Below are 13,275 nucleotides of genomic sequence, written 5' to 3' on the forward strand. Positions count from 1 at the left end.
AAAGAGACACCGAGCTCAGGTAGGTTGTAAATATCAATTATAATTATAATAGCATTCTTAATTTTGAATTACTAATTGTTTTAGCTCAGTACAAAAATTATGCGACTACATAAAGGGGGCCGGAGAGTTTCCAGGGAAATAATTGATAATTTAAGGCATGGGGGTACATCCTTTGAACAGAGAAGAAGTCCTTTAAAAGAGTTGTCTAAACGGTTGTCGTTGCGCGGAATGCTGCGGGCTTTTAGTGATCACTTTATGCGTATGCACTGATACGAAAATATTAAATTTTCAATCGCAGTAATCTGCTAATGCAGGGATGCTAGGATTAGTAATGCAATCATCTTCAGGGATGTTTTCTATTAGTGTTGAAATTGTATCTGCGAGGAGTGTATAGTTAGTCCTTATATTGAAAACTAATCTATTAAACATAATTAAACACTTCGTGTACCGAATTTTATACGTTATCACCAGGTCGGTGATAATACATAACAATTGGCGTTTTTTCCCTTCTTAACCTTAACCAAAAACCTTTAAAATAGAATAAAATAATACCTTACTAACTAGCCAGCTAAATAAAAGATCGTTTAAAGGATATCTTCTTATATATATATATATATATATATATATATATATACACATCATTCTATCATTATTGCGTCCATACATTTACCAATTACGCACATTATTGCGTCCTTGGAACTATTGCGTCCGAATATCGGACGCAATAAAGGCATCGCCTGTATTTCCATGTTCCCGCCATTTTATCATTCAAATACTATCAACGAAGGATGCACCGGTTTAACAGATTGCTATAGCACAAACCAGTTTTGAGACATCTCTTGCCGTTTTCGAGATATTAAAAGATAATGAATTTTTAGTGGACGCAATAATAGTTGCAATTCGTACGAAGTTGTATATTTTTAGTTCAGCACTTTGCAGCTAGGGCGGTAAATTAGTATACGCTTTCAAGTATACGTTTTACAAAGTTGGTATATTATTGCGTCCAACATGTGGCAACACTGTAAGCTATTTATAGACATCATTTCGATAAGATAATCATCTTTTTATGTCTTAAATGAGGATAATTATTATACTCTCCATTCGGAAAGTACATTGTTGCGTCCAGATACGTTTAATTATATTGGAGCTGATCTCCAAAAATGTAACAATTCAAAAAATTCTATTCAATAAAATTGTTTAACATAAAAGGTGGTATTTGGTTATCAACAAATTAAATTTCACTTTTGAATATTTTTGGTCGATGGTTAACAGCTGACCCCCCCTTTAAGGGCTGTAAATATTAACTTGGCGAGGTTCAATTGAAACGTGACGTCTCTTATACTATTCCCATCATTTAAAAACACATTTTTACTACAAGCCTACACTTTAATTTTGTTGCATTATTCCATAACCCAGAGCTGATGTCCAAAAATGTAACAATTCAAAAAATTCTATTCAATAAAATGGTTTAACCTAAAAGGTGGTTGATGGTTAACAGCTGACCCCCATTTAATGGCTGTAAATATTAACTTGGCAAGGTTCAATTGAAACGTGAAGTCTCTTGTACTATTCCCACCATTTAAAAACAAATTTTTATTACAAGCGTACACTTTAATTTTTGTGCATTATTCCGTAACCCCGAGCTGATCTCCGAAAATGTAACAATTCAAAAAATTCTATTCAATAAAATGGTTTAACCTAAAAGGTGGTATTTGGTTATCAACAAATTAAATTTCACTTTTGAATATTTTTGGTTGATGGTTAACAGCTCACCCCCCTTTAATGGCTGTAAATATTAACTTGGCGAGGTTCAATTGAAACGTGACGTCTCTTAAACTATTCCCACCATTTAAAAACAAATTTTTACTACAAGCGTACACTTTAATTTTTTTGCATTATTCCGTAACCCAGAGCTGATGTCCAAAAATGTAACAATTCAAAAAATTCTATTCAATAAAATGGTTTAACCTAAAAGGTGGTACTTGGTTATCAACAAATTAAATTTCACTTTTGAATATTTTTGGTTGATGGTTAACAGCTGACCCCCCTTTAATGGCTGTAAATATTAACTTGGCGAGGTTCAATTGAAACGTGACGTCTCTTATACTATTCCCACCATTTAAAAACAAATTTTTATTACAAGCGTACACTTTAATTTTTTTGCATTATTCCGTAACCCAGAGCTGATGTCCAAAAATGTAACAATTCAAAAAATTCTATTCAATAAAATGGTTTAACCTAAAAGGTGGTATTTGGTTATCAACAAATTAAATTTCACTTTTGAATATTTTTGGTTGATGGTTAACAGCTGACCCCCCTTTAAGGCTGTAAATATTAACTTGGCGAGGTTCAATTGAAACGTGACGTCTCTTATACTATTCCAGCATTTAAAAACAAATTTTTACTACAAGCGTACACTTTATTTTTTTGCATTATTCCGTAACCCAGAGCTGATGTCCAAAAATGTAACAATTCAAAAAATTCTATTCAATAAAATGGTGTAACCTAAAAGGTGGTATTTGGTTATCAACAAATTAAATTTCACTTTTGAATATTTTTGGTTGATGGTTAACAGCTGACCCCCCTTTAATGGCTGTAAATATTAACTTGGCGAGGTTCAATTGAAACGTGACGTCTCTTATACTATTTCCAGCATTTAAAAACAAATTTTTACTACAAGCGTACACTTTTATTTTTTTTTGCATTATTCCGTAACCCAGAGCTGATGTCCAAAAATGTAACAATTCAAAAAATTCTATTCAATAAAATGGTGTAACCTAAAAGGTGGTATTTGGTTATCAACAAATTAAATTTCGCATTTGAATATGTTTGGTTGATGATTAACAGCTCACCCCCCTTTAATGGCTGTAAATATTAACTTGGCGAGGTTCAATTGAAACGTTGCGTCTCTTATACTATTCCCACCATTTAAAAACAAATTTTTACTACAAGCGTACACTTTTATTTTTTTTTTGCATTATTCCGTAACCCAGAGCTGATGTCCAAAAATGTAACAATTCAAAAAATTCTATTCAATAAAATGGTTTAACCTAAAAGGTGGTATTTGGTTATCAACAAATTAAATTTCACTTTTGAATATTTTTGGTTGATGGTTAACAGCTGACCCCCCTTTAATGGCTGTAAATATTAACTTGGCGAGGTTCAATTGAAACGTGACGTCTCTTATACTATTCCCACCATTTAAAAACAAATTTTTACTACAAGTGTACACTTTAATTTTTGTGCATTATTCCGTAACCCCGAGCTGATCTCCGAAAATGTAACAATTCAAAAAATTCTATTCAATAAAATGGTTTAACCTAAAAGGTTGTATTTGGTTATCAACAAATTAAATTTCGCTTTTGAATATTTTTGGTTGATGGTTAACAGCTGACCCCCCTTTAATGGCTGTAAATATTAACTTGGGGAGGTTCAATTGATACGTGACGTCTCTTATACTATTTCCAGCATTTAAAAACAAATTTTTACTACAAGCGTACACTTTTATTTTTTTTTGCATTATTCCGTAACCTCGAGCTGATCTGCGAAAATGTAAAAATTCAAAAGATTTTATTCAATAAAATTGTTTTATTTGTAGATAAGGTAAAAGTAAGTAATTATAGTAATAAATGAATGTTTTCTTATACGTGATCGATTTCGCTTTTATTTAGCATCTTCGGACCTTTATTAATTGACGCTAAGGTCCGAATATGCTAAATAAAAGCGAAATCGATCACCAATAACTTATAAGAAAACATTCATTTATTTATAATTATCTACTTCTACCTTACAAATTCAGTACAAGTAATTACAATAGAGACATACGTCGACAAAAACCAAAATCAAAATTTTATACTAAGTTCCACACCTTTACAAGGAAAAGCAATTGGACTCGTATAATTAAATTAATTCCTGCCGGATCAACGTCCTCTTGAATATGTGATTAGACGAGGAATGACTGAGCATTAACATTGGCAACATTGCAGGACGCAATAATATACGGCGAAATGCATATACGGGTGTGACAATGGCGCATATGAAAGGACGCACGAATGATTCAATATGGCTGAAAATTCGTATATCGAAATACTGGGAATTTTTGAAATCTGGTTAGGATTCTAGACACGACATACGATTCCAAACCAACATTCACGGCAATAGTTTAAGAATTCCTATCCGTTCTAGGAGACGCAATAAAGTACAAATACGTGCGGACGCAATAATGATAGCGGGATGTATATATATATATATGTATATAGACATAATATGTCGGTTATATTATAACCCCGATATCCTATGCCCAAAATGCAATATAGGGCAGATATACCATGCCCGAGACCGCCATACCAAGCCCGGCTTCGGGCATGGTATGGATTCCTATGTAAAAATTATAACAGCGACTGCCATCTGCGTGAGCACTTAGGTACTCGAATTTCCTGTGGGCATGGTATATCCCCCCAAAGTCTACAAAATATATGAATTTAGTTCATGCAAATTGACTGATGGGGGCGCTCCAAACGTATCCGTATATATTACATATATGTTATAGAAGTTCGGCCTACTGTACCAAGCCCAGTAGATACATTCGAATATTACAAGCCCGATGATATTGCAACATTGGCGTCTGCATTTTCGCTACGTACGGGCTTAGTACATCTGCTGTTTGATTTTATCATTTATATTGGCAAGTTACGTGCAACAGTAAGCATGAAGCGCTCAAAGCTATTATTACAATTAGCGTTGGTAAACAATACAGGTAAGCGAAATAATAAAATAAACTCCATATTTTGAAAGTAAAAAGTGCATTTGTAATTAGAAAAAAATGAGGCGATTTCCGTTATCAGCGGTGAAACTATTTCTAATTTGGAAGAAACCGCTGCTGGGTTGGAAGAGAATCAGAATATAGGTAAGTCAATATTTACTGCCATACTTAGTTCTTACATAATGCATTTAGAGAGACCTGATAAGATAACGCGGCCAGAAGAATCTGCAGGTGCGTCATCAGTATCAAGTATAGTACCTGAGACTGCGTCTTTTCCTTCTAGCGTAAGCATTCGATTTTATTTTTTTTATTTCCTGAAAAAAAAGAGGTACCTAATTCCACATTTCAATTTAATTTTAGTCAAATAGTGTTTGTGGTTGACACTATTTCTAAGTGCAGGTAACATTTCATTTCACTTTGGCCGGCTGGCAGCAAAAAGAACGCTTGTAGAAAGGCGAAGAGTGTACGACGTACGTGTACCTACCGGGCTGTGTAATTAACCACATTAGGGATGGGCCTACAGGGTGTATCCCCGAGCGTGATTTATTAACGTGGTGATTTTTCTGTTTTATCCTATCTTCTACAGTTTTGGTGAAATTAATTGTTTTCAACTTGGTATGTGGTTGGAAAAATCGCGCAACAACTCTTGTGTGGCAGAATTTTATCTTTTTTGTTAGGGGCAAAATGAACCATCTTTTGCAAGGCGCGAGTCTTAAAGAAGTCGATTTCAGGCGCTCAAAGGTTACCTCCCGCTGTGAATTTGGTTACGGGGTTTAAAGTCTCTCTCCTTCTTGTGCTATGAGAAGTGTCCCAAAAATTGACTACTATGTTGTGGACAGATTTCAGCTAAATCCACCAAAATGGCGCATTCAAATAACTCTGTGGCGGCGTCAAAAGTGGGTACTGACAAAGAAAATGTGGTAGCTTTGACAAGATCTTACTGATGGTGGGGTCAACACTTCAGACCCGAATTGCAGGTGAAAGGGGCGTGGGAAGTGGGTACCAACAAAGGGAAAGTGGCAGCCTCCGATAAGATCTTACTCGTGGCGGGGTCAAAACTTTAATTGCGAATTGCGGGTATTAGTGACGTCGGAAATGGATACCGGCAAAGGGAATGTGATAGCCTCCGACAAAATCTTACTGCTGGTTGAGTCAAAACTTCAAATGTGAATTGCGGGTAAAAGTGACGTCGGAAATGGGTACCGACAAAGAGAATGTGGTAGTTTCCGACAAGATCTTACTGATGGTGAGGTTAAAACTACAAACGCAAATTGAGGGCGAACGGGGCGTCGGAACTGGGTACCGACAAAGACAAACTGGAGGTCTTCGACGAGATCTCTTAGGTGGTAGGGCTAAAACTTAAAACGCGAATTGAAGGTGAAAGCCAATGCTTCAAATGCGATTTGTGGGTGAACGGAACGTCGGAAGTGGGTACCGATAAAGACAAACTGGAGATCCTCGACGAGATCTCTTAGGTGGTAGGGCTAAAACTTAAAACGCGAATTGAGGGTGAACGGGACTTGGGAAGTGGATACCAACAAAGGGAATGTGGTAGCCTCCTACAAGGTCTTACGGATGCTGAGGTCAAACTTCAAACGCAAACTGCGGGTGAAAGTAGCGTCGGAAATGGGTACCGGGTAAGGGACTGTGGTAGCTTCCGATAAGGTGTTAGTGATGGTGGGGACCAAATTTCAACTTGAATCGTAGGTGCAAGGAACGTGGGAAGTGGGTACCAACAAAGAAAATGTGGTAGCCTCCGACAAGATCTTACTGATGGTGGGGCCAACATTTCAAACGCGAATTGCGGGTGAAAGTGACTTCGGAAATAGGTAATGACAAAGGGAATATGGTAGCCTCCGACGAGATCTTACTGCTGGTGGGGTCAAAACTTCAAATGCGAGTTGCGGGTAAAAGTGACGTCGGAAATGGGTACCGACAAAGAGAATGTGGTAGTTTCCGACAAGATCTTACTGATGGTGGGGTCAAAACTACAAACGCGAATTGCGGGTGAACGGGACGTCGGAAGTGGGTACCGATAAAGAAAATGTGCTACTATCCGACAAGATCTTACTAATGGTGGGGTCAAAATTTCAAAAGTGACTTGCAGGTGAAAGGGACGTGGGTACCAACAAAGAAAATGTGGTAGCCTCCGACAAGATCTTACTGATGGTGGGGCCAACATTTCAAACGCGAATTGCGGGTGAAAGTGACTTCGGAAATAGGTAATGACAAAGGGAATGTGGTAGCCTCCGACAAGATCTTACTGATGGTGGATTTAAAACTTCCGACACTATTTACTAGCGAACGGAGCGTCGGAAGTATGTAGTTTACTTGTGGTGCTGCGTGTTTTTAATAGTTTTCACTACCTAGCAGCAAAGAATCATTTGCACGGAAAAATAATTCTTTCAAGTAGTTTTTTATACTTCGTTTTTATTAGTCAACATTCTTTGGCAAAGTAACTAAAATTAGATTTTAATTTGATGGATAAAATAAACTCTCAACCGTTTTATTTAATAGGTCATTTAAAAATTATTGAAATGAGCAGCGACTATAGTTTCGACAAAAGTCATTATCAAGCTGGAATATTGAAACACTGACTAATTGACCTTTAGAGTACATACCTTAAACAACGTATGAAAACATCAAATAACGAACAGACTAGTGGGTTACAATTTAAAATTACATTTTTTGAAACCAGTATGAGAAAAATTCTCACTACCTTTCCTCCTTTCCTCATACTGATTCCAAAAAATTTTAAATTGTAACCCACTAGTCTGTTCGTTATTTAATGTTCTCATAAGTTGTTTAAGGTATGTACTCTAATGTTAAGGTCAATTAGTCAGTGTTTCAATTTTCCAGCTTGATAATAACTTTTGTAGAAACTCAAAACTGCTCATTTAAATAATTTTTAAATGATCTGTTAAATAAAATGAAGTATGGGGAAGGTTTAGAGTTCATTTTATCCATCAAGTTACACTCTTGAGTTTTTCCAACTATATGGATACTTACCTGCAATCATTAGATTTTAATAATAATAATTTTTTATGGTCTATTTTAAGGAACGGGAACCCTTTAGTGAATCGGCGTCAGAATATGTTCCATCGCTCTCAAAATCTTCGTTAAGTGAAAGCACCGCAGGATCTTTATCTTCGTGCCTGAGTGTTTGTGCGGTACGTATTTACACCACTGTTAACTTTGTATGTGCAGGTGCACAGAGTGTACCAATTGCTAGAAATCAGTTCTCTATTCCACGCGCGCGTATACTACACACTAACACGCCTAAGTGCTTTAAAGTGGTATTTATTATGTTACATTCCGATGCCATTCCCCAATTTCCACAAGATGCCGAAACAATTGCGCAGATCGGGATACGTGTAAATACTTCTATTAGTTTTGAATTACAAACCTACAAAAATCTATAATATATATAAGAACCTAGGTCTTTAGGATCCAAAACCTAATCTTTCTTGAACAACTTGCGATATGCGTAATTACTTCGGTACCGGAAACTTTATGAAATATAAAAAGGTTGAGACTCATTTCTTTGTAGAAACGTTACAAGGGGTTGTCTACCGTATACCATGCACATGCACACATTAGTGACAAAACTAAAGATGTTATTTTTCTAATATTTTGAAATTCACCTTTCAGAATTGTTGTACTTATGTTATTACGCTTTTAGCCAATTACCGCAATATTAGACGAACCCGCGGAACCATGCACCTCAAAAGTGACACGATATTTGGACAATTTGGTTTCTCATCAGTCAACTCAAGGCGTTCCAGAACCGGTTCTTGAGCATCCGGTAATTGATATCTCATAATTTATATCTAAACCATAAGACCTTTACTACACAAAATTCTTGACTTCAAAAATTCCTTCTCTTAACTATTTATAGGAGTGAATTTCCAAAAGTCAATACTTACCTCTTTACACCCAATCAGTTTTAGAACTCAGATTTATTAAAGTTAGTACGTGGTTTTAGGACAAAGAAAACCGTTACGTAAAATCGGCACCTACTCAAGAGCGAGCTACACTTTGTCCAATTTGCTATAAGGATGTTGACACACATTTCTCTCGCCACTTATTGCGACACCATAAAGATCACCAACAAGTTCAACTAATGGCTAAGTTAAAACCCAAAAGTAAGGAACGTCGAAGCATTGTTACAGCCTTACGAAAGCAAGGCTACTTTCATTTGAAAACGGAAAAGGATAAATTAAACCCAGTAAAATCTTCAAAAGATACTGCGACGAAGTATTTTGTATGTGTACATTGCTTAGGATATTACGCAAAAAATTCATTATATAAACATGTAAAAAGATGTACGCGTAGACCTGTCGACCAAGGAAAACCTAAAAGTTGGTTAGCAGAATCGCAATCCTTCTCAGCTTTGGTTAAACTAAAAAATGACAAGCTTCTGAAATCTTTACGTATAAGGGAAGAAGTTTTTTCTGTTATGAAACCGGATGAAATAAGCCATACAGCTAAAAGCGATCCCTTAATTATACTTTACGGAGAGCATTTAATAAGCAAGCACAAAAGACAACAAATCGCTGTAGTAGTATCTAACAAAATCCGGGAGATGGGGCGATTACTGTTGGCTTTAAAAGAGTTTAATCCACGATTGGAATCCCTGTTTAGTTATTTAAAACCGAATATGTTTGAATTTTTCGTAGCTGCAACAAAAAAGATTAGTGGTTATAACGAAACAAACAAAAGTTTCCAATCGCCATCCCTTGCGTTACACATGGGTACCTCTTTAAAGATCCTTTGCGATGTTGCCTTCAAAATAGTTTTAGAAAACCGACAAGTTAATCATATTACGTGGAGCAACCGGCAAGAGAAAAAAGCCGAGATAAAAGATCTTAAAAAATTAATAGAATCCCATTGGTGTAGTGAACTTTCAAGCTTAGCGTTAAAGTCTCTGCAAGAAAAACAGTGGCAAAAGCCAATCAGACTACCTCTAACAAGCGACATACAATTATTCCAGCAATTTTTAACCACACGGGCAAGTGAAGCGTTTACAAAATTAAAAGAAATGAAGGACCACGTATCCAGTTACAGAACTTTAACACAGTGTGTTTTGGCACAAACTGTTATCTTCAATCGTAAGCGCATCGGGGATGTGCAATATTTAAAGATTGATACATACAACAGCAACTGTAACACTACAAACAATGAAAGTTTTGTAGAATCATTATCAGACGTTGAAAAAGTGATTTACAAAAAATTTAAAAGAGTGGTTACAGGCGGTAAAGGATCTAAACCTGTGCCCGTCCTATTTTCAAAACAAATGCAAAAATATATAGAGTTGTTGCTAACGATAAGAAAAGAAACTAGTATTGTTCCACATACTAATCCGTATTTATTCGCCAATCCACAATCAAAGGATAGGTGGATGTCGGGGGTTAATGTTTTACGAAATTTGGCAAAAGACTGTGGAGCGAAACATCCAGAATTATTAACCTCTACGAAATTTCGGAAGCATATTGCGACAACTCTTCAATTGTTAAATATGGATAGCGATGAAGTAGAGCAAATTGCAAAATTTATGGGCCACACCCAAAAAACTCACGCAGAGTTCTACAGGTAACTGTCTCATTCAATGTAAAAATGAAACTTGTGGCAAATCTGGAATCGAATTTAATGATGGCAGATGAGTCACACAGTCAATTTCACTCTCAATAGAAAGTGTGTCCACGAATTTGGTGGGACGAAGGGGGGGGGGGGCAAAAAAGAGAAACCATTTATATTTTTATTTTTAGCAAAGCACGTCATTTATTTTATATTTTGAGTTAATTCCTATGTTTACAAGCAACACTTTCTATCAACAATGACATTTTTCGCTCAAAATAAAAATACGAAAGGTTTCTGCTCTTGAGCACCTCCATTCGTGGACGCACTGTATACTTTCATCAAACGTCTCAAAAACATTTGGTGCCTGCAAATTGATTTCGAAGTTTGATTTCGTTTATAGGTTCAACAGTAAATAACCCTTGATCCTATAAACATCTTACAATCAAATCGGAAGTAAATGGTGTACCATTAGCGTTTGATGGAAATGATTGGGCAACGATTTAGTTTTCCGTAATGTTTTAAACGTGCTTGTTTAGGTTACCTCAGGATATATATCAAACGGCAAAGGTTGCAAAAATTTTGCTACTTCTGGAAAAAGGCAGAGGAAAGGAGTTCAAGGGGAAGCGATTGGAAGATATTAATATAAATACCGATGTGTACTATAGTTCAGAAGCAGAAGACGACGGAACTGATGATCTGCCATTATCACAACGAGTTATCAACAAAATTTCTGTCGGAATTGATATGCCTTTAAATACCGAAGAGAATTTACCCTTAGATATAACGGAAAAGAGAACAGCTATCGAACAAGCTTCTAATTTTGATGAACAAGTTGCTGATACCGAACCAATCCTCTCCCACGCATCATGGAGTGAAGAAAACCTACCTTTAGATGTCCAAACTGAAATGAACTTACAAACGGAAGAACCGTCACAAGCTGGGATTGTAGAGGACAACCAGTTGTCAGAAAGGCCTTCGAAGAAATCGAAAGGTATATTCATCGCCGTTTTATTTTCACTTACATATTTTCTTTTAGGAGTATCGGATCGTAAACGTTGGTCAGAAATAGAGAAAAAGCTAGTTTTAAAACATTTCTCTAATCACATAAAACGTAAAATAACTCCAAAAAAAGGAGAATGTACTGAATTTCTTAAACAAAATGCTAATGTTCTTATCGATAAGGATTGGGTTAGAGTAAAAACGTTCGTTTACAATTCATTTAGAAAAAATTAAACATAACACTCATATTATACATTTATTGTTTACCTTTACAGTTTCTTTTTTTACAAAAACAGAATTGTATTTTTTATTTTATGCACATATTTCTAAAAAATTAAACTTCTTCATGCACTCTCCGCCGCTTTTCTTGTTTAAGCCTCATTTCCCTAAAAGAAGCTCAATAATTAAACGTTAAAATAAAAGTAGCGCGTATACTTACCTATCTGATCGCCCGTAGGTAAAATGGCTTTCCACTTTCTCCCTGTGCGCATGTAGTTACCTAAAACTATGAGTAAACAAACATTAAAATTAATTGTAAGGATCCTTAGCTATTTATCTCGAGTCATTTGGTATAAAATGCTATTCCATCTTTTTCGTAAGTCCATATAGGTATTTACCTAGATTTTAGATAAAAATAGAATCTGAAAACATGAAAAACGAAAGGCTGAAAAATAAATCACTCCTGTACATACCTTCGAACTCAAGTCATTTGGTATAAAATATCCCATCTTTTTAGTAAGTGCGTATAAGTATTTACCTAGATTTTAGATAAAAAATTTAATTTCTGAAAATATGAAAAACGAAAGGCTGAAAAATAAATCACTCCTGTACTTACCTTCGAACTCGAATCATTTGGTATAAAATATTATCTCATCTTTTTCGTAAGTGCGTATAGGTATTTACCTAGATTTTAGATAAAAAAATGAATTTCTGAAAACTTTAAAAACGCAAGGCTGAAACATGAATCACTCCTGTACTTACCTTTAAATATTTGTTGAGTAAACGGTTATAAAAAAAAACCTAGAAATATTACGGAGAGCACAGTAAATATCAAGCGAAGCAACATAACTTCAAAATATTTTTTAATTTTTGAATGTGGTAACCTAATTTTAGACTCTGCGAATGCTTAATATCCACATTTTAAAATCGATATTAGTTTTACTTTTTTTTTTTAAATACCTACATATGAAAAATTGTAAAATATGGGTATGCACGGGAATTTTGCACCAAGTCCTTTCACATGAGTCCCATATCGGCGAAATCGGTTTAGTATTGTAGAAGTTGTACGTGTGACTTTGAAGAAAATACGCTAAAAAGGAGATGAATAATGACAGAACCTCGGCAACAGCGCAGGGCTTGATATAGTAGACTACACATATACAACATACACAAACGGGACTGACAAGTCTGACTACTGTAATGGTCGTGGTATAGATATAAAGACAAAGCATATGAAGTATGTTAAAAATTCTTACCCCTCTAAGGGTGCTCCTACTAGTATGTTATTTATTATAGAATATATACAATAAATAAAACGGTACGATCAACAAAAAGGCAGGGCGTGGAGTTGCCTGCCATATGTAGCGGGCTTGGCATGGTGCGAGGAGCACGTAATATATATATATATATATATAGTCCTCCATCGTGGGTTTTTATTTCCGATAATTTAATCAAAGAGATTGTTTGTAGCTGTTGACCTGTTGCTAGGGTCAGTAGGGTAACCAATTTGCGCGAGAGATGTTTTAAGGAGTCTCCGAGTCTGTTCTCAAGGTAGTCTAGTACCCGTGTTGGATCCCACGTGAAATTATATCGGGGTTTGGGAGGTCTTGCTCGTGCGATGCCCTTCATGAACCTTTTGAATAAGGAATCTTCTCCTATATTGCCAGGTGATATCAAGGAGAGTGCCGCTCGATGGGAATTGAAAGAACCATATT

The 13,275-nt window shown here is 35.8% G+C and overlaps 1 protein-coding gene across 1 annotated transcript; it reads left to right on the forward strand.

The window, feature by feature from the left end:
* Nucleotides 1–4,689: 4,689 nt before the first annotated feature.
* Nucleotides 4,690–11,756, forward strand: LOC116160651. Its single transcript, XM_031473902.1, has 8 exons — nt 4,690–4,756; nt 4,817–4,906; nt 4,955–5,046; nt 7,822–7,932; nt 8,445–8,567; nt 8,748–10,354; nt 10,879–11,333; nt 11,379–11,756. The coding sequence occupies exons 1-8, from the start codon at nt 4,708–4,710 to the stop codon at nt 11,573–11,575; spliced, it is 2,724 nt and encodes a 907-aa protein (XP_031329762.1). The 5' UTR covers nt 4,690–4,707; the 3' UTR covers nt 11,576–11,756.
* The last annotated feature ends 1,519 nt before the right edge of the window (nt 11,757–13,275 follow it).

The sequence above is a fragment of the Photinus pyralis genome, unplaced genomic scaffold (assembly GCF_008802855.1).
Source record: "Photinus pyralis isolate 1611_PpyrPB1 unplaced genomic scaffold, Ppyr1.3 Ppyr1.4_LG1, whole genome shotgun sequence".
NCBI lineage: Eukaryota > Metazoa > Arthropoda > Insecta > Coleoptera > Lampyridae > Photinus > Photinus pyralis.